The sequence below is a fragment of the Malus domestica genome, chromosome 12 (genome assembly GCF_042453785.1).
Source record: "Malus domestica chromosome 12, GDT2T_hap1".
In the NCBI taxonomy this organism is placed as follows: Eukaryota; Viridiplantae; Streptophyta; class Magnoliopsida; order Rosales; family Rosaceae; genus Malus; species Malus domestica.
In genome coordinates, this window is record NC_091672.1 from 29583160 (window position 1) to 29604733 (window position 21574).

The 21574-nt window shown below is 37.6% G+C and overlaps 1 protein-coding gene across 1 annotated transcript; it reads left to right on the top strand.

Moving 5' to 3' along the window:
- The first annotated feature begins 3854 nt into the window (after positions 1-3854).
- On the top strand, positions 3855-6610 carry LOC103451366 (uncharacterized). The gene is made up of 6 exons (XM_029089931.1): positions 3855-5584; positions 5675-5739; positions 5881-5986; positions 6100-6187; positions 6266-6337; positions 6392-6610. Exons 1-6 carry the CDS (start codon positions 3855-3857, stop codon positions 6608-6610), a joined length of 2280 nt encoding a protein of 759 aa, XP_028945764.1.
- The last annotated feature ends 14964 nt before the right edge of the window (positions 6611-21574 follow it).

Below are 21574 nucleotides of genomic sequence, written 5' to 3' on the forward strand. Positions count from 1 at the left end.
CCCTAATTGTTAGAAAATCCCAGCAGCCATGAAAAATGAATAAAATAGAAATTTAATATATACATAAACCCTAAACTTAAAATTGGCACAAGGGAACTCATTGTCACAAAACCTAAACTGGACGAACTAGACAAACAAGATGACTTTAGGGTTACCTATATGCTCACAGTTGTGCACTTCGAATATTGATTATGGAGAGTTTTTGTTGCCTCCTTTGAAGGTTGGAGGCATTAATATAAAGAATGGCATAGATGCAACCCTAATCTAATCAAGAGCGTAGTTTCCCTCCATTTTTTGTTTGGCTGTGGGCGGAACAAATTTTAGGAAACATTTTTGGAAATTGTGGGAGAAATGGAGGGACACACCAAAACCCTAATTAATTTGGAGAAAAAGCCAAACCGCTTAAATTCCATAAAAACAAGAGTTTGGGAATTGTGGGAAAAAGAAGAGGGAAGCCAAATTTATTTCTGGGAAACGGAAAAACACTAAATTCTATAAACAATTTTTTTTAAATATAAAATAATATTGTTCCATACCATTCATTTAAGGAAAAAAGCCAAAACCTTGAACATTATCATAAATTAATATTTGTAGTCTGGAAAATTAATTTGAATGATCTGATCGTCAAACTTGTTTCTATATGCTTCAAGATCGCATACATAAAAGAATTGAAAAAAACAGACATTCAGATATTAGGTAACAAGACGAGACCTTTTGACGGTTATAAACGCAAACTCACAATTTAACGGTGATCTTAACTCCGATTTTGATGATTTTTTACAGATACACTCCTCAACCTTATAAGAGTATGTTGAATGAATTTGATCTTCAATTTAAAATATTTGCACTAGTGGATACCACAAATTATTATGTTCTACTTAATGAAAGTATAAAATAAACTCCAAGTGTTTGTTGAATCTATCGTTTTGAAGGAATACACATTCTACAAAACTAGTTTCAATGATTCGACCGTCAAACTTGTTTCCATATGCTTCAAGATCGCATATGTAAAAAATTGCAAAAAACGGACATTCAGATATAAGGTAACGAGACGAGACCTTTTGACAGTTATAAACGCAAACTCACGATTTTACGATGATCTTAACTCCGATTTTGATGATTTTTTGCAAATACACTCCTCAACCCTATAAGACTATGATGAATGAATTCGATCTTCAATTTAAAATATTTGCACTAGTGGACACCACAAATTATTATGTTCTACTTAATGAAAGTATAAAATAAACTCCAAGTGTTTGTTGAATCTACCGTTTTGAAGGAATACACATTCTACAAAACTAGTTTCAATGATCCGACCGTCAAACTTGTTTCTATATGCTTCAAGATCGTATACGTAAAAAATTACAAAAAACAGACATTCAGATATTAAGTAACGAGACGAGACCTTTTGACGGTTATAAACGCAAACTCACGATTTAACGGTGATCTTAACTCCAATTTTGATGATTTTTTACAAATACACTCCTCAGCCCTATAAGACTATGATGAATGAATTTGATATTCAATTTAAAATATTTCCACTAGTGGATACCACAAATTATTATGTTCAACTTAATGAAAGTATAAAATAAACTCCAAGTGTTTGTTAACTCTATCATTTTGAAGGAATACACATTCTACAAAACTAGTTTCAATGATCCAACCGTTAAACTTGTTTCTATATGCTTCAAGATCGCATAGGTAAAAAATTGCAAAAAACAGACATTCAAATATTAGGTAACAAGACGAGGCCTTTTGACGGTTATAAACACAAACTCACAATTTAACGATGATCTTAACTCCGATTTTGATGATTTTTACACTCCTCAACCTTATAAGAGTAAGTTGAATGAATTTGATCTGCAATTTAAAATATTTGCACTAGTGGATACCACAAATTATTATGTTCAACTTAATGAAAGTATAAAATAAACTCCAAGTGTTCGTTGAATCTGTCGTTTTGAAGGAATACATATTCTACAAAACTAGTTTCAACGATCTAACCGTCAAACTTGTTTCTATATGCTTCAAGATTGCATATGTAAAAATTACAAAAAACAGACATTCAGATATTACGTAACGGGACGAAACCTTTCGATGGTTATAAACGAAAATTCACGATTTAACGGTTATTTTAACCCCAATTGATATCCAGTTGATATTTACAACTACACGCCTAAGCCCTATAAGAGTGCGACGAACGAATTCGATCTTCAATTTAATATTTGCACTAATGGATAATACTATTTTAATACGGTTTTATGTTTTTTTTTTTGTCGAAAATACGGTTTTATTGTTGAGTGTATATAATATTTTAATACCCAAATTAATGTATACGATCCCTCCACTTTAGTACTACTTAATTATACCCAAAATAAACCTACGTATACTTTTAGTTGGGATAAACAACTCTTGGATTTGTGAACTCCAATTCCTCCATTCTATGGTTTGGGCATTCTTGACTTTCCCTCCATTCCGTCGAACGTCTGAACTCTAGGTATTTCTTCCATCTTCTGGACATTCTTGAATTTTTTTTTCTTCCGTTCCATTGTTATGTTATTTATTGGCTTGTTCTGTTTTCCAATTAATTGTGACTTCAACCTTTATTTTTTCAGATTTACAGTTTTGATTTTGCGCGTCAGTTTGGGGGGGGGGGGGGGGGGAGTCTGTGGGGATGGGTTAGGGGGTGTTTCAGTTTTGTGTTTGCGGGTCTATGGGGATAGGTTGGGGGGTTGTTTCGGAAATATATTTTTATTTGGGTCAAATTGAAGGGGTTGTCTTAGTCTTGCTAAAAAGAAGAGAAGAAACCACGTACGGTTGCAGTTGGGTAGACAAAGAAGGCTCCATAATCAATTAAAAATGTCTAATGCATCTAGAATTCTAGTAAGGATTGACTAAGAAGCAGGGATATGGGAGTTAGGTTGTACATATCTGAATTACTTTCAACTTTTTCTATATGTTTGGGTGGGGGGGGGGGGGGGAGGGTGATGAAGAGTTAGCATTTGGGCATGTGTGGAATTTTAATTATTGAGATTGAATTTGGTATTTTCTATTCCATTGAAATCTGTTTCTATGTGGTTTATGACTAATTGAGGTCCATGTGAGATTGAATTTAGAATCTTTATTTGCTTTTCTTTTTTATTGGCATGCAAGTTATGAATTGGATTATCGAAACTAAGAGGATTTTGTTGATTTGCATTTAAGCATATTGGCGTTTATTGATTTTTTTTTTAACTCTTCCGGTTTAAGCATATTGAATTTTGTTGATTCGGATAATTTGTTTTTTGCTTGTTGATTACTGTGCTTATATACCTAACTGATTTTGACGATAATACTGAGAAACGCAATACGTTTATAGCATTCGATAAAGACTGTTCGGTTCTTGTGTGTGTTGTCCCCCCAATTAGACACTATGTGTGAACTTTGTTCCACGCAGGGAAAAATGTCAATCGATAAATCTTGGATGCAATCTGGGAGGTCATCTGAAGATTATTTTAATGGAGTTTAAACTTTTCTTGATTATGCATACAACCGTCTTCAGCTAGACGATGCTAAAATTTTATGTCCTTGTAATAGATACAACAAAGTTAAGGTTGCATGGGGAGGATGAGAATGACGAGACTGATGAAAGCAACAGTGATAGTGATGGTGGTGAGAATGATGTGATCAATATGGTATAAGATGATGATATGCATGGCTTAGTAGAAGAAGGTTGTCCACATGACCCAAATAGAGATGCAGAAAAGTTTTAAAAATTGTTAAAAGAGGCAGAGCAGCCATTGTACGATGGTTGTAAGTCGTATTCCAACTTGTCCTTTGTTGTCAACTTGTTGCACATCAAGAGTACTGGTACTATGAGCAACAAAACTTTTGGTGCATTGCTAAAATTGTTGAAAGATGTCTTTCCTTTCTGTGAAAAGTTACCTACAAGCAACGATGGTGCAAAGAAAATTGTTGTAGAATTAGGTATTCATTATGAAAAGATCGATGCATGCAAGAATGATTGCATTATTTATTATAAGGAGCATGCAAATGCAACGCAATGTCCTACATGTAAGCTTTTGAGATGGAGAACACAAGAAAAGGGTAACAAAAAGAAAGGTGAAAAGGTTCTGAGATATTTTCCACTCACGCCAAGGCTTCAGAGATTGTATATGTCATCAAAGACAACTGCAGATATGAGATGGCATTCTAAAGATCGTGTGAAAGATGGTGTATTGAGACATCCGGCAGATTCTGAGCAGTGGAAATCTTTTGATCAAATTCATGAGTCATTTGGTATTGAACCTCGAAATGTACGACTTGGTTTGGCAACAGATGGATTTAACCCTTTTGGGAAGATGAATCTTCGCCATAGTACTTGGCCAGTTCTCCTATTCCCGTACAATCTTCTTCCGTGGATGTGTATGAATGAGCCTTATATTTTCATGTCCTTACTTATACCTGGACCAACAAGTCCAGGTAATGACATAGATGTATATTTGAGGCCATTGATTGATGAGTTGCAAACACTGTGGGAAAATGGTGTGGAAACGTATGATATATCTACAAGGCAAAATTTTCAAATGAGAGTTGCACTTATGTGGACTATCAATGATTATCCGGCATATGCTTACATGTCAGGTTGGAGCACTCAAGGAAGATTGGCATGCCCATATTGTGCCTCTAAGACTTCACATCGCAGTTTATCTCATGGGTCAAAAATGTGTTATATGGGTCATAGACGATTTTTACCGTCTAACCACTCATGGCGCAAGCAAAAAAGCAAGTTCGACAATACAAGAGAGAAAACGGTTGCACCCAGTAGACCATCTAGTGATGATGTTATACAAGAACTGGATGAATTAAGAAAAATAACTCATGGCAAGCAGAACAAGCAGACGATACCTGGGTTTGGAAGGAGGCATAATTGGAAAAAACATTCTATATTTTTTCAATTACCTTATTGGAAAACACTTTTGGTGCGTCACAACTTAGATGTTATGCACATCGAGAAAAATGTATTTGAGAGTGTGATTGGCACAATGATGAGCATTGATGGTAAGACAAAGGATTCTTTAAATGCTTGCCTTGATCTTCGCGAGATGGGTATAAGGGAAAGATATCATCCAAAGGTAAGAGAAAATGGTAAGCTTGATTTTCTCCCAGGTGACTATACATTGTCAGACAATGATAATAGAGCCTTATGTAAATGGTTATCTGAATTACAAGTTCCAGATGGATACTCTGGAAATTTATCTCGATGTGTGGTTGCTAGAGAACGTAGTATTTCTGGTATGAAGACCCATGATTGTCACATTTTCTTGGAAAGATTACTTCCTTTTATAGCTCGAGAGTTATTGCCTAAAGACGTTTATGAGCCCCTCATTGAGCTTTCTTATTTTTTCAAGGAATTGTGTGCTAAAGTGTTGAGTGAAGAAGATTTGAATGTTCTTGAAAATCAAATTGCTATTACATTATGCAAGATGAAACAAATATTCCCTCCTGCCTTCTTTGACATCATGATTCATCTAACTTGCCATTTAGCATGGGAGGCAAAAATGGCAGGTCCAGTACAATATAGGTGGATGTATCCTGTAGAAAGGTAATGTCAATTTTCAAATATTATTATTACATAACATTTTATTTGATATCAAGTTATATTCTCTAATTTCAATTTTTACTATCTGGTTAGGTATTTGCATAAACTAAAAAGTTATGTTCGTAATAAGGCTCATCCAGAAGGATCTATTGCGGAAGGCTAATTGGGAGATGAATGCATAACATTTTGCTCTCAGTATTTGCATTGAGTTGAAACTAAGTTTAATCAAAGGGATAGAAATGATGATGGAGGTCAATTATTATCTGATACATCTCGATTACCTATTTTTTCAACACCAGGTAAATCTTTTGGGAAAGGTGTACTTGAAGAGATGGGTATCGAACTCCTTGAGGCTGCCAAGTTTTATGTCCTAAAAAATTGTGATGAATGTTTACCTTTTGTTCAGTAAGAAATCTCTCATACCATATGAACTTTCAACATTGGATCTTTTACTACTTATTTTTAGTATTACAATATTTTAATATATTAATTTAACTAACTCCTTGTTATATGCGCAGAGAACATAAGAATATTCTAATGCATTCTGGTGTTAGAAATGTGGAGGAGTCACATAGGCTTCAATTTTCAAATTGGTTTCATGAGAGGGTATGTATAATATTTATGTGAAAACTGTTAATTATTAGATATACTGTTTCTACAATATTTTTCTTTCTATATATGTAGATCAAACAACTATACTATGATAACAAAGTTGATAAGCAAATGCTTTCGTTGGCTCTCGGTCCGGAAAGGCGAGTAAAATATTATCCTTGTTACTATATGAGTGGGTTTAAGTTCCATACATTGCAGGGTGATGAGAATAAAAAAACACAAAATTGTGGAGTTATGGTTAAGGGGGAGAATCAGATTGATAGTGTGCCTTGGTATGGAGTATTAAAAGACGTGGTTGAGCTTTGTTACACTACTACAAAAAGGGCTATTACTGTCGGAGTAAAAGCGACAAGAAACACCAATTACTGTCGCTTCATTGGTAAAAATTCGACATTAAATCGTGCAATGTCGGATTGAGAAACCGACACCAATATTACCATCACAAAAGGGAATTGACGTCGCTTAGGCCCCTTAATCCGCCACCATGAAGCAAAGTAATATAAAATAAAAAGGAACAACGGCATCGCTTAAAACCGACATAGGTACTGACGTGGCTTATAAGCGACATAGAAGGAAACAAAAGTGTTGCTCCAAACCGACATTAAGTCTCAAATAAACAATTAAATATAACAGTAATGTCGCTTACAACCGACATGACTTGAGCTAAATAAATAAAATAGTAAGGGTGACGTCGCTTATAAGCGACACTACCCATAATAAAAATAAAAAATTTAATTAATCTTCGTCAGTTTTTAAAGGTCCTGAGTCGCTTATAAGCGATGCTGAATATTTTAAAAATAAAAAAAATGCAATTTTCCTCAATTTTTAATTAATAATAATTACAAAAAAATTATATAAAAATAATTCCAACTAATATATCATATATAGGTCAAGACAACCATTAACAAAAACTTAGAACTAGAACTGAAGCTGAAGAAGATGCATACGAAACCATATCCGGAGTCACCCCATGTCTATACCCTCGTACTTGATTATAACGCTCAGGACCCATTGTCTCCACATAAACTCGAGTCCTTAGCTCATCACTATCTTCTTGCCCAGACTCAATCATATTTTGAATATTCCCCTCCATAGTTGTCTTGCTGTAAAAATTTAAAAAATAAGAATTCAACTATAGATAATAAAATTTAACAACAATGATAAAACTACCACAAATAAGACAATTACCCGAGTGCACTCCGATGTTTCATCAATCCAAGCGCTATCCTTTCGAGCATGACAGTGACGAAAAAACGAAACAGGATCTGCCTTATTCCATGCTTTTTCCGCTATAATTATAAGTCAATAAAAAAAAATTCAGCAACCATCAAATTAAAAATAAATTTCTACTAATTATATATTAAATTTAAGATTATCTATGATTTTTGAAAGTGTACAATCCTTACAAGTTCTGCCCCAACTCTTGCAAAAGATTTTGCACCAGTTGTGTGGTTCCTTGTCTTCAATCGCCTATTATGCTTATTTTTTGCAGCAATCTCCTGAAGAAAAAAAGGAATTTACTAAACAAATTTCAAGCTATAATAAAATAAATAATAAAAAGTTTACCTTTGTTTTTTTCTTTATTCCAGTAGGACACCAATACAGGAAAAAAAAATTAAAAACCGAGGAACAAAAACTAATTTTCAATTTGGACCACCTTCGACTACAAAACAAAAACTGAAACTAATGACCATAATAAATTAAAAATGGATCACCTTCGACTTCTTCCTTTTCGAATTGGATTTCGTCAGCATGCTCATCCTCATAATGATCCATAGCAAAACAATCTGCAAGAAGAAGTGAAAAGGGAGATGAAATGGAAGTACGGTCAAAATTGGGAAGGAGAAGGAAATATTGAAATTTGGGACAAAATGAAAGCAAACAGATGAAATGGGGAAAAAGGGGTTTAAATATGGATGTTGAGTTGGCGTCAGTAAAACCGACATTCAATCCCTGACGTCGTATTAAAATACACTGGCGTCGCAATAAGTGAGGCTTGGTGTCGGTTCAAACCGCCACCCACTACTGACATGCATTAAGTCCAATTAAATACACTCACTTTCAGACAACATTTATTGGAACAAGAGTGGCGTCGCTTTAATGAAATTTGGCGTTGCTTTAATAAAATTTGGTGTCGGTTTAAACCGACACCACCACTGACACACTTTCCTAATACATTAAATCATACAACCCCTTTTTGATTTTACCAAAAAAAAACAACCACTTTCTGACAACTTTTTTTAATTGAAATGGCGTCGCTTTAGTGAACATTGGTGTCGGTTTAAACCGACATGACCACTGACACACTTGACTGATGCATTAAATCAAACAACAACTTTTTGATTTTACCTAAAAAAAAAACAACCATCTTCTTACTCGTGCAAAACAAGCGGGAAAGTTCCTGCCTAGTGCACTTCAAATTATCTGACTAATGTTGTCGCCTAAAAGCGACAACAAAATAGTTTTTCAAAAAAAAAAAAATTAACCCAGACAAAAAAAATAACGAGTTTTTTTTTTTTTTTTGGTATCTCATATAACATTTTAAGATTTTAATTAATAAAATACATAATAAAAAACAAAAATATTGTCTAATTAATACTTATTAAAAACATAAAACAAAGGTTATGGATGTTCCATGTCATCATCCGTTATGTCGTCGTCGTCGTCGGCATTGGCATAACTAGCGAACTGGGTAGGCAACGATAATGAATAAAATACTTTATGTTATCTCATATAATATTTTAAAATTTTAATAAATAAAATAAGTAATAAAAAACAAAAATATAATTTTATGATAAAATATCATCACATACGAATTGAACCATAGTCTTATTAATACATAAAATAATTAATTTCTAATTAATGAAAGTATAAATAAACTCTAAGTGTTAATGAATCTATCGTTTTGATGGGATACACATCCTACGAAACTAATTTCAACATTCCAACCGTCAAACATGTTTGTATATGCTTCAAGATCGCATACGCCAAAAATGGGAAAAAAAACATTCAGAGATCAAGTAATGGGACAAAGCTTTTCGACGGTTATCAACGAAAAATCACGATTTAACGGTTATTTTAACTCTGATTTTAATGATTTTTTACAGCTACACTCCCTGACCCTATATGAATACAATGAATGAATTCGATCTTCAATTTAAAATATTTACCTAGTGGATACCACAAAATCTTATGTTATACTTAATGAAAGTATAAATAAACTCTAAGTGTTAGTGAAATGCTAAGAACCGTTAATGAAAGTATAAATATTTTAAATTGACGATCAAATTAGTTCATTGTATTCATATAGGATCAAGGAGTGTAATTGTAAAAAATAATCAAAATCAGAGTTAAAATAACCCTTAAATCGTGATTTTTTGTTTTATAACCATCGGAAAGTTTTGTCCCGTTACTTGATCTCTAAATGTTTGTTTTTTGCAATTTTTGGCATATACGATCTCGAAGTATATACAAACATGTTTGATGGTTGGATCGTTAAAACTAGTTTCGTAGAATGCGTATCCCATCAAAACAATAGATTCACTAACACTTACAAGTTTATTCATACTTTCATTAAATATAACATAAGATTTTGTAGTATCCACTAGTGTAAATATTTTAAATTGAAGATCGAGTTCATTCATTGTATTCATATAGGGTCAAAGAGTGTAGTTGTAAAAAATTATCAAAATCGGAGTTAAAACAACCGTTAAATCGTGATTTTTCGTTGATAACCATTGAAAAATTTTGTCCCATTATTTGATCTCTGAATGTTTTTTTTTCCCATTTTTGGCGTATGCGATTTTGAAGCATATACAAACAAGTTTGACAGTTGGATCGTTGAAATTAGTTTCATAAAATGCGTATCCCATCAAAACGATAGATTCAGTAACACTTAGAATTTATTTATACTTTCATTAAGTATAACATAAGATTTTGTGGTATCCACTAGAGTAAATATTTTAAATTGAAGATCGAATTCATATAGGGTCAAGGAGTGTAGCTGTAAAAAATCATCAAAATCGAAGTTAAAACAATCATTGAATCGTGATTTTTCGTTTATAACTGTCGAAAAGTTTTATCCCGTTACTTGATCTCTGAATGTTTGTTTTTTGCAATTTTTGGCTTATGCGATCTCGAAGTATATACAAACATGTTTGATGGTTGGATCGTTGAAACTAGTTTCGTAGAATGCGTATCCCATCAAAACAATAGATTCATTAACACTTAAAGGATGCGTTTGTTTGAGCTCACTAGCATTCACTAGACTGGATTGGATTAAGTGGGACTGCAGTGCTGTGTTTGTTCCACGCCGGGACAAGCTTTAATGAGACTCGCCCCGACTAACCAAGACTAACGGCTTCGCTAAAGGGTCTTCACGAGACCCCTCAAAATCGGCCGGATTGCTAAGACCAACTCCTTGCTTCGCCCATCTCCTCTTCCTACTTGTTCCTTGCAAAATTCGAAACCCAGATCCCATTTACCAACTTTGCTCTGCTTCGCCCCTCATATACCATTTTCAAACCTAAATCCCTCAAAATTCGAAAACAAAAAAGGAAAAAAAATTATGCACTCTTTCCATTCTCAAAACCAGATCCAAACCCAAAATTTGATACAACAACAACAACAACAACAAAGCCTTTTCCCACTAAGTGGGGTCGGCTATATGAATCCTAGAACGCCATTGCGCTCGGTTTTGTGTCATGTCCTCCGTTAGATCCAAGTACTCTAAGTCTTTTCTTAGAGTCTCTTCCAAAGTTTTCCTAGGTCTTCCTCTACCCCTTCGGCCCTGAACCTCAGTCCCGTAGTCACATCTTCGAACCGGAGCGTCAGTCGGCCTTCTTTGCACATGTCCAAATCACCAGAGCCGATTTTCTCTCATCTTTCCTACAATTTCGGCTACTCCTGCTTTACCTCGGATATCCTCATTCCCAATCTTATCCTTTCTCGTGTGCCCACACATCCCACGAAGCATCCTCATCTCCACTACACCCATTTTGTGTACGTGTTGATGCTTCACCACCCAACATTCTCTGCCATACAACATCGCTGGCCTTATTGCCGTCCTATAAAATTTTCCCTTGAGCTTCAGTGGCCTACGACGGTCACACAACACGCCGGATGCACTCTTTCCATCCAGCTCGTATTCTATGGTTGAGATCTCCATCTAATTCTCCGTTCTCTTGCAAGATAGATCATAGGTAACGAAAACGGTCGCTTTTTGTGATCTTCGCTAGATTGCTCCGGTCATTAGTATGGATAAGTATATAAATGGATAGAGATAGGAAAGCAAACACAAGATGTACGTGGTTCACCCAGATTGGCTACGTCCACGGAATAGAAGAGTTCTCATTAATTGTGAAGGGTTTACACAAGTACATAGGTTCAAGCTCTCCTTTAGTGAGTACGAGTGAATGATTTAGTACAAATGACATTAGGAAATATTGTGGGAGAATGATCTCGTAATCACGAAACTTCTAAGTATCGGAGTGTGGTGTCGTCTTGACTTGCCTTATCTGTCTCATAGGTAGATGTGGCATCTTCTCTGGAAGTACTCTTCCTCCATCCAGGGGTGGTATCTTTAACTGGTGGAGATGCACAAGGTAATGTATCAATTTCACTTGAAGCTTACTTGTAGTTTCAGGCTTGGTCAAGCGCGATACAAACCATGTAGTAGGAGTCCCCCAAGTCGCCGAGCTAGGGGTCTGCTGAAAGAGGTGACAAACAAGGTAAGCAATCAGAGCTCCGACTGATTGTTCACCTTCTCCCCATCTTGCAGCAGCATGAAGGATAAAGAGAAGAAAAATGAGAAGAGATGATATGAGATACTTTTGCTTTTGAAGAAGTAGCTTTCCACAGGCTTATTCTTGAACTGAGCTGGAGGGTTTTCTGGTTTCCTCCAGAGTATAAGGCCGACTGAAGAATTTGAGGGTCAAAACAAGTCCATCAAATCTAGAGTACGTTCCACCCTGCTGATATGGGATACTTTTGCTTTTGACAGAGTAATGGATGTATCGGCACGTGTGCTGTTACGCTTGTCTCCACATGCTTCCTTGTATCCTTCGCACTTGCCCTATCTGTTCCTCAAGCAGATGCGGAATCTTCCCTGGAAACATATGATGTTGAAGATGAGTACTCGAGAGCAATGCCAGGTAAGTAATCAGGTAAGGGGTTCCAGGCAGTCAGTTCCTGGCTGGAAGCTTGATTCCAAGTGCTGACTGATTGCTCTCTTTCTCCTTGTCTTGCAGGTAAAAACAAGGCCAAAAGAAAAAACAGGGAAAAAGCATGATATGGGATACTCTTGCTTTTAACCCTGATGATATGAGATATTCTTGCTCTAGTATAGCTTGTTTGCAGAGGTATTATCGGGGGGAAAGAAAGCTGAATATTTCGAAAGGCTTTGTTGGGAGTGCCCTCTTAGATATGATGAAGGGTTGAGCATTTTTGCAGGTCTGCCTGTCCGTTGGGGATGGAGGTCGACATATATAGGAGTCTCCCTAATAACAAGTAGTAATGTTATTCCTTTACCCTGCTTGGTCATAGCACGGTAGTGGGAGCTGCCAGTTTCACATGTTTTAACTCTGTCAGAGCACTTTGAAAAAGTGGTCTGTGGTATCTGGCTCTCGAGATTCGGAGAACGATGCCTCTTCGATTTTTGAGAAAGCAATCATGTTGGGGGTCTGACTCTCGAGATTCGGAGAGCAGTGTCTCTTCGATTTTTGAGGAAGTAATCATGTTGGGAGTCTGGCTCTCGAGATTCGGAGGGCGGTGCCTCTTCGATTTTGGAGCAAGCAATCTTGTTGGGAGTGTTGTCTCGAATGTGAGTAAAGGTTGGACATGTTTGCTAGTCTACCTTGCCACGAAGCACAAAGGTTGACACATAGGGACTTTCCAATTATCCAGCAATGGTACTGTTCCTTTACCCTCTCTTCGATTTTGAGAAAGTAGTCATGTTGGGAGTCTGGCTCTCGAGATTCGGAGGACGGTGCCTCTTCGATTTTGGAGCAAGCAATCTTGTTGGGACTGTTTTCTCGAATGTGAGTAAAGGTTGGGCATGTTTGCTAGTCTACCTTGCCACGAAGCACAGAGGTTGACACACAGGGACTTTCCAATTATCCAGCAGTGGTACTGTTCCTTTACCCTTGTGGGTAATAATATGGTAGCTAGACCTTCAAAATTTATGTGTCTAAACTTTGTTAGTGCTGTTTCTTTGCTATTCTTTTACCTTTCTTGGTCAGAGTGATGTAGTGGGAGCTGCAAGCTTCACGTGCTCAACTTTGGCAGAGAACTTTGGCAAAGTGATCTGTGGTACCCATGAGTTATTGTTGCGTGTGGGAAGTGGGTGATTGAACAGTAAGATTCATGTGCTTTCTACTTCACCAGAAGTCTTCGACAGAATGCCCATAATTTCTGCAAAGCTGAGTGTGCGTGTGACAGGTGCTGACAAGGTTAGAAAAGTAGGTGCCTCTTTGATTTCTGAGATCGGCCTTCGTGGTCTCTGAGCAGCCCAGCTTTTGAGAAAGCGAGCGCCTCTTCGATTGATTCGGAGACGGTGCCTCACCGATTTTTGAGAAAGCAATCATGCTGGGGGTCTGGCTCTCGAGATTCGGGGAGCAGTGTCTCTTCGATTTTTTAGAAAGTAATCATGTTGGGAGAGTGGCTCTCGAGATTCGGAGGGCGGTGCCTCTTCGATTTTGGAGCAAGCAATCTTGTTGGGAGTGTTTTCTCGAATGTGAGTAAAGGTTGGGCATGTTTGCTAGTCTACCTTGCCACGAAGCACAGAGGTTGACACACAGGGACTTTCCAATTATCCAGCAATGGTACTGTTCCTTTACCCTCTCTTCGATTTTTAAGAAAGTAGTCATGTTGGGAGTCTGGCTCTTTAGATTCGGAGGACGGTGCCTCTTCGATTTTGGAGCAAGCAATCTTATTGGGAGTGTTTTCTCGAATGTGAGTAAAGGTTGGGCATGTTTGCTAGTCTACCTTGCCACGAAGCACAGAGGTTGACATACATGGACTTTCCAATTATCCAGCAGTGGTACTGTTTCTTTACCCTTGTGGGTAATAATATGGTAGCTAGACCTTCAAAATTTATGGGTCTAAACTTTGTTAGTGCTGTTTCTTTGCTATTCTTTTACCCTTCTTGGTCAGAGCGATGTAGTGGGAGCTGCAAGCTTCACGTGCTCAACTTTGGCAGAGAACTTTGGCAAAGTTATCAGTGGTACCCATGAGTTATTGTTGCGTGTGGGAAGTGGGTGATTGAACAGTAAGATTCATGTGTTTTCTACTTCCCCAGAAGTCTTTGACAGAATGCCCATAATTTCCGCAAAGCTGAGTGTGCGTGTGACATGTGCTGACAAGGCTGGAAAAGTAGGTGCCTCTTCGATTTCTGAGATCGGCCCTCGTGGTCTCTAGGGAGCCCAGCTTTTGAGAAAGCGAGCGCCTCTTCGATTTCTGAGATCGGCCTTCGTGGTCTTTGAGCAGCCCAACTTTTGAGAAAGCAAACGGCTCTTCGATTTCTGAGATCAACCCTCGTGATCTTTAAGCAGCCCAACTTTTGAGAAAGCAAACGCCTCTTCGATTTCTGAGCAGGCGCCTCTTTGATTTCTGAAGCTCCGTCGAGTGCAGATTTTTATAGGGGCTGGCATTAAGTTCCAAAGCACACTTGAATCTCCACCAGTAGAAGCTTCATTCTTGCACTTCTAAGATCTTGATTTGTCCGACCTCTTCTCTTTTCAACACCTTTGAAAATGTCTGGCCCCTCCGACCGTCGTTTTGACTTGAACCTTGTTGAAGAGGCAGCCCCGCCTTCTCCAGACAACATATGGCGCCCATCCTTCGTCTCCCCAACTGGTCCTCTTACCGTTGGGGATTCCGTGACGAAGAATGATATGACCGCTGCGGTGGTGGCCAGGAACCTTCTCACTCCCAAAGATAACAGACTACTTTCCAAACGGTCTGATGAGTTAGCTGTTAAGGATTCGCTGGCTCTCAGTGTTCAGTGTGCAGGTTCTGTGTCTAATATGGCACAACGCCTATTTGCTCGAACCCGCCAAATTGAATCATTGGCGGCTGAAGTGATGAGTCTCAAACAGGAGATTAGAGGGCTCAAGCATGAGAATAAACAGTTGCACCGGCTCGCACATGACTATGCTACAAACATGAAGAGGAAGCTTGACCAGATAAAGGAAACTGATGGTCAGGTTTTACTTGATCATCAGAGATTTGTGCGTTTGTTCCAAAGGCATTTATTGCCTTCGTCTTCTGGGGCTGTACCGCGTAATGAAGCTCCAAATGATCAACCTCTGATGCCTCCTCCTTCTAGGGTTCTGTCCAGTACTGAGGCTCCAAATGATCCCCCTCCGGTGCCTTCTCTTTCTGGGGCTCTACCGACTGCTGAGACTTCTCCTAAGCAACCTTTGTGAAGGCTCCCTCTTGTGTGTTTATTTTGACTCATGTATATGTACATATTTGTAGCTTATCGGGGATATCAATAAATAAGCTTTCCTTCATTTCAACGTATTGTGTTAAATACACCAAAGCCTTCTTCGCTAAGTTCTTTAAATTTTCTTTTGTTGAAGCTTGTATGTTGAAGCTTTCTGAGCGGAGCATGTAGGTTGGGGTAGTGTTCCCTTAATTTCCCGAGTGAGGAAAACTTCTTGGTTGGAGACTTGGAAAATCCAAGTCACTGAGTGGGATCGGCTATATGAATCTTAGAACGCCATTGTGCTCGATCCTGTGTCATGTCCTTCGTTAGATCCAAGTACTCTAAGTCTTTTCTTAGAGTCTCTTCCAAAGTTTTCCTAGGTCTTCCTCTACCCCTTCGGCCCTGAACCTCTGTCCCATAGTCGCATCTTCTAATCGGAGCGTCAGTAGGCCTTCTTTGCACATGTCCAAACCACCGTAACCGATTTTCTCTCATCTTTCCTTCAATTTCGGCTACTCCTACTTTACCCCGGATATCCTCATTCCTAATCTTATCCTTTCTCGTGTGCCCACACATCCAACGAAGCATCCTCATCTCCGCTACACCCATTTTGTGTACGTGTTGATGTTTCACCGCCCCACATTCTGTGCCATACAACATTGCCGGCCTTATTGCCGTCCTATAAAATTTTCCCTTGAGCTTCAGTGGCATACGGCGGTCACACAACACGCCGGATGCACTCTTCCACTTCATCCATCCAGCTTGTATTCTATGGTTGAGATCTCCATCTAATTCTCCGTTCTTTTGCAAGATAGATCCTAGGTAACGAAAACGGTCGCTCTTTGGTATTTCTTGATCTCCGATCCTCACCCCTAACTCGTTTTGGCCTCCATTTGCACTGAACTTGCACTCCATATATTCTGTCTTTGATCGGCTTAGGCGAAGACCTTTAGATTCCAACACTTCTCTCCAAAGGTTAAGCTTTGCATTTACCCATTCCTGAGTTTCATCTATCAACACTATATCGTCTGCGAAAAGCATACACCAAGGAATATCATCTTGAATATGTCCTGTTAACTCATCCATTACCAACGCAAAAAGGTAAGGACTTAAGGATGAGCCTTGATGTAATCCTACAGTTATGGGAAAGCTTTCGGTTTGTCCTTCATGAGTTCTTACGGCAGTCTTTGCTCCTTCATACATATCCTTTATAGCTTGGATATATGCTACTCGTACTCCTTTCTTCTCTAAAATCCTCCAAAGAATGTCTCTTGGGACCCTATCATACGCTTTTTCCAAATCTATAAAGACCATGTGTAAATCCTTTTTCCCATCTCTATATCTTTCCATCAATCTTCGTAAGAGATAGATTGCCTCCATGGTTGAGCGCCCTGGCATGAACCCGAATTGGTTGTCCGAAACCCGTGTCTCTTGCCTCAATCTATGCTCAATGACTCTCTCCCAGAGCTTCATTGTATGACTCATTAGCTTAATACCCCTATAGTTCATGCAATTTTGTACGTCGCCCTTATTCTTGTAGATAGGCACCAAAGTGCTCGTTCGCCACTCATTTGGCATCTTCTTCGTTTTCAAAATCCTATTGAAAAGGTCAGTGAGCCATGTTATACCTGTCTCTCCCAAAACTTTCCACACTTCGATTGGTATATCGTCTGGGCCTATTGCTTTTCTATGCTTCATCTTCTTCAAAGCTACAACCACATCTTCCTTCCGGATTCGACGATAAAAGGAGTAGTTTCTACACTCTTCTGAGTTACTCAACTCCCCTAAAGAAGCACTCCTTTCATGTCCTTCATTGAAAAGATTATGAAAATAACCTCTACATCTGTCTTTAACCGCGTTCTCTGTAGCAAGAACCTTTCTATCCTCATCCTTGATGCACCTCACTTGGTTTAGGTCCCTTGTCTTCTTTTCCCTTGCTCTAGCTAGTTTATAGATATCCAACTCTCCTTCTTTGGTATCTAGTCGTTTATACATATCGTCGTAAGCCGCTAACTTAGCTTCTCTGACAGCTTTCTTCGCCTCTTGCTTCGCTTTTCTATACCTTTCACCATTTTCATCGGTCCTCTCCTTGTATAAGGCTTTACAACATTCCTTCTTAGCCTTCACCTTTGTTTGTACCTCCTCATTCCACCACCAAGATTCCTTTTGGTGTGGGGCAAAGCCCTTGGACTCTCCTAATACCTCTTTTGCTACTTTTCGGATACAACTAGCCATGGAATCCCACATTTGGCTAGCTTCCCCCTCTCTATCCCACACACATTGGGTGATTACCTTCTCTTTGAAAATGGCTTGTTTTTCTTCTTTTAGATTCCACCATCTAGTTCTTGGGCACTTCCAAGTCTTGTTCTTTTGTCTTACTCTTTTGATATGTACATCCATCACCAACAAGCGATGTTGATTAGCCACGCTCTCTCCTGGTATAACTTTGCAATCCTTACAAGTTATACGATCCCCTTTCCTCATTAGAAGAAAATCTATTTGTGTTTTTGACGACCCACTCTTGTAGGTGATCACATGTTCTTCTCTCTTCTTAAAGAAGGTGTTGGCTAAGAAGAGATCATATGCCATTGCAAAATCCAAGATAGCTTCCCCATCCTCGTTTCTCTCCCCAAAACCATGGCCACCATGAAAACCTCCATAGTTGCCTGTCTCCCTGCCCACGTGTCCATTTAAATCTCCTCTTATAAATAACTTCTCCGTCTGAGCAATTCCTTGCACCAAGTCTCCAAGATCTTCCCAAAATTTCTCCTTCGAACTCGTATCCAACCCTACTTGAGGTGCGTACGCACTAATCACATTGATAAGTTCTTGTCATATTACAATCTTGATTGCCATGATTCTATCTCCTACCCTCTTGACATCTACAACATCTTGTACCAAGGTCTTGTCCACGATGATGCCAACACCGTTTCTCGTTCTATTTGTGCCCGAATACCAAAGTTTAAACCCTGAGTTTTCTAGATCCTTTGCCTTACTACCAACCCACTTAGTTTCTTGTAGGCACATAATATTTATCCTTCTCCTCACCATAACTTCCACTACTTCCATAGATTTTCCCGTTAAGGTTCCTATATTCCACGTTCCTAAACGCATTTTGATCTCTTGAACTCTACCCTTCTGTCCTAGCTTCTTCACCCTCCCCTGTCTAATAGGATCAAAGTACTTCTTTTGTGTGTCCCGGGTAAAGTTGATAGGAGCATATGCTCCCAAACAACTTTGAGTGGAGTCGTTCGAAAAGAAGTTTCTATGGCCCCCTTGCTCATTTAACACTGCATCCGGGTGCCGATGGAGATACAGCGACCCTTGCTCACTTATCACTGTGCTCGGGCCACACAGCGCGCCACTTACGGGTGACGCCCTAGCTTTAGCGCGATTTTGTTCTGGATTCATTTTCATAAGGATTCGACGTGATCATGGAGTGCCGGCTGTCGACTACCTGACGCCCTCCCCCTCCTCCTTTATCCGGGCTTGGGACCGGCCATGTAAGACATAGGCGGAGTTAAACCCAAAATTTGATACAAAAAAAAAAAAAAAAAAAAAAAACAAAAACAAAAACAAAATCGTTGTGCGTATGAAACGCACAACAATCGTCCATTCACACATGCACAAGAGCCATTCTAATTACACATGCACTCCAGACTGCCTAATCGCAGACCATCGTCGTTGACGCTGGAGAAGTAGAACGACGAGTACCCATATGACTCAAACTCTGATATGGGTTTGATTTGCCAATTGCGTCTTAGAAAAATTAGAAAAAGAAACAAGGGAGATGAACAGAGAAAAATAGGAAGAAAAAGGTAGAGATGAAAGCGGAGAGGGACAAAGAAAAAGAGGGATTAGGACGGAGAAACAGAGGGAGTGAGGAGGAAAAAGAGGGAGAGGACGGAGCAAAGAAATAGGAAATAGGAAATAGGAAGCACTACAGAAGGAGGTTTCTAGAGAGGAAAAATATAGTCAAAAGTAGGAATAAAATAATAATAAATCTGAATTAATAATATAAAATAATAATATTAGTGAATTAAATAATTTAATATTAGAATTTGTTATTGTTTTTAGTTTTTAGTCCGACACTACACCAAACGCTTCACTAAGTTAGTCTAACTTAGTCTAGTCTAAGCCAGTCCAGCTTAGTCCCCAAAGCTAATCCAGTCCGAGATAGTCCGACGCAACAAACGCACCCAAAGAGTTTATTCATACTTTCATTAAGTATAACATAAGATTTATTGGTATCCACTAGTGAAAATAGTTGAAATTGAAGATCGAGTTCAGTCATTGTATTCATATAGGGTCAAGGAATGTAGCTGTAAAAAATCATCAAAATCGGAGTTAAAATAACTGTTAAATTATGATTTTTCATTGTTAACCGTCGAAAAGTTTTGTCCCGTTACTTGATCTCTGAATTTTTTTTTTTGTGATTTTTTGCTGATGCGATCTCGAAGCATATACAAACAAGTTTGACGGTTGAATTGTTGAAATTAGTTTCATAGGATTCGTATCCCATCAAGTTTAATGGTGTGTGTATATATATATATTTATTAAGTATATTTAAATTTATTTATTTTGTACTTATAACACTTAAGAAATTGAATAGTATGTATATTTATGCCGATTCAATCGTCACCAATTTTTAATATTTAATTTAATATATATATATATAATTATTATAGTTTTTAAGGGTATAAAATTGTTAAATTAATATATATAATTATTATAGTATTTTTTTAGGGTTATAAAAATATAAAATTAATATATATAATTAGTGTCACATATAAGCGACACCAATACTTTATGTCGCTTAAAAGCGACACTATTTTGTTTAAAGCGACACCAGTATTTAAAATTATTGAAATATATGTCGGTTATAAGCGACATTAAATGTTTACGTCGATTTAAAAGCGATGTAGACATTTTATGACGCTTATAAGCAACAGTAAATCCGACGTCATGTTCAATTAGTATCGCAACTGTCTTATGTGCCACTACATTATATTAAACTGACACCACCCATAACACTATAAGTCCCTTTTGTAGTAGTGTTACATAGAAGGCAATAGAGTTGTATTGTTCAATTGTGAGTGGTATGACATTGTGCGAAAAGGAACAAGTTATAAGATAGATTGTTATGGAATAATTAGTATTAATACAACTAGCAAGTTGAATACTAAAGAGCCATTTGTGCTAGCAAACCAAGCAACCCAAGCTTTTTATGTGAAAGAGATTAAAAATAAGGCTTGGAGTTACGTGGTGAAAACGAAGCCTAGAAATGTTTATGAGATGCCTAATGTTGATGATGATGATGAGCCATACCAAGAAGAAGAGGCGCATGGGGGTATTTAAGCCAACCAAAATGATGACGAAGATGATGAAATTGTGGGATAAGCTCTCATTGTGATTGTGTTTTTTTTTCTTCTGAAAATTTAGTTGCGGAAGTGATGTGGTTATACTTTGTTCAATGTCAATGACAAATGTTATGATTTAACAAAGGCATGCAAATTATTTCTTTATCATAGAATACTATATTAAGTTATGCACTTTTCTGCTCAATGGTTTTATTTTTAATTTAATGGTCCAATTTTCTCTATATGTATTCTAAGTTATATGATCTATTTATTGTAGAATTTAAATTAAGCATCAAACTTATTTCAAGAATATTCAAACGACACATGTGACCTTTAGTAAATAATTGATTTCAACAAAACCATATGCCTTAAAATTTATTCTGACAAAGAAAAAATTTTGTCGGAAAAAATATGATTACTTCTGACAGCAACTAATCACCCTCGAAAATATAAAAGCATTATCGAGAAGACTTTTTTGCCTCAAAAATATAAAAACATTATCGAGAGGACTTTTTTTCCCCCGAAAATACTAAATCAATTTCATCAATATGGATAAACCTTCTGAAATAACCATTCTATTTCCGATAAGAACTT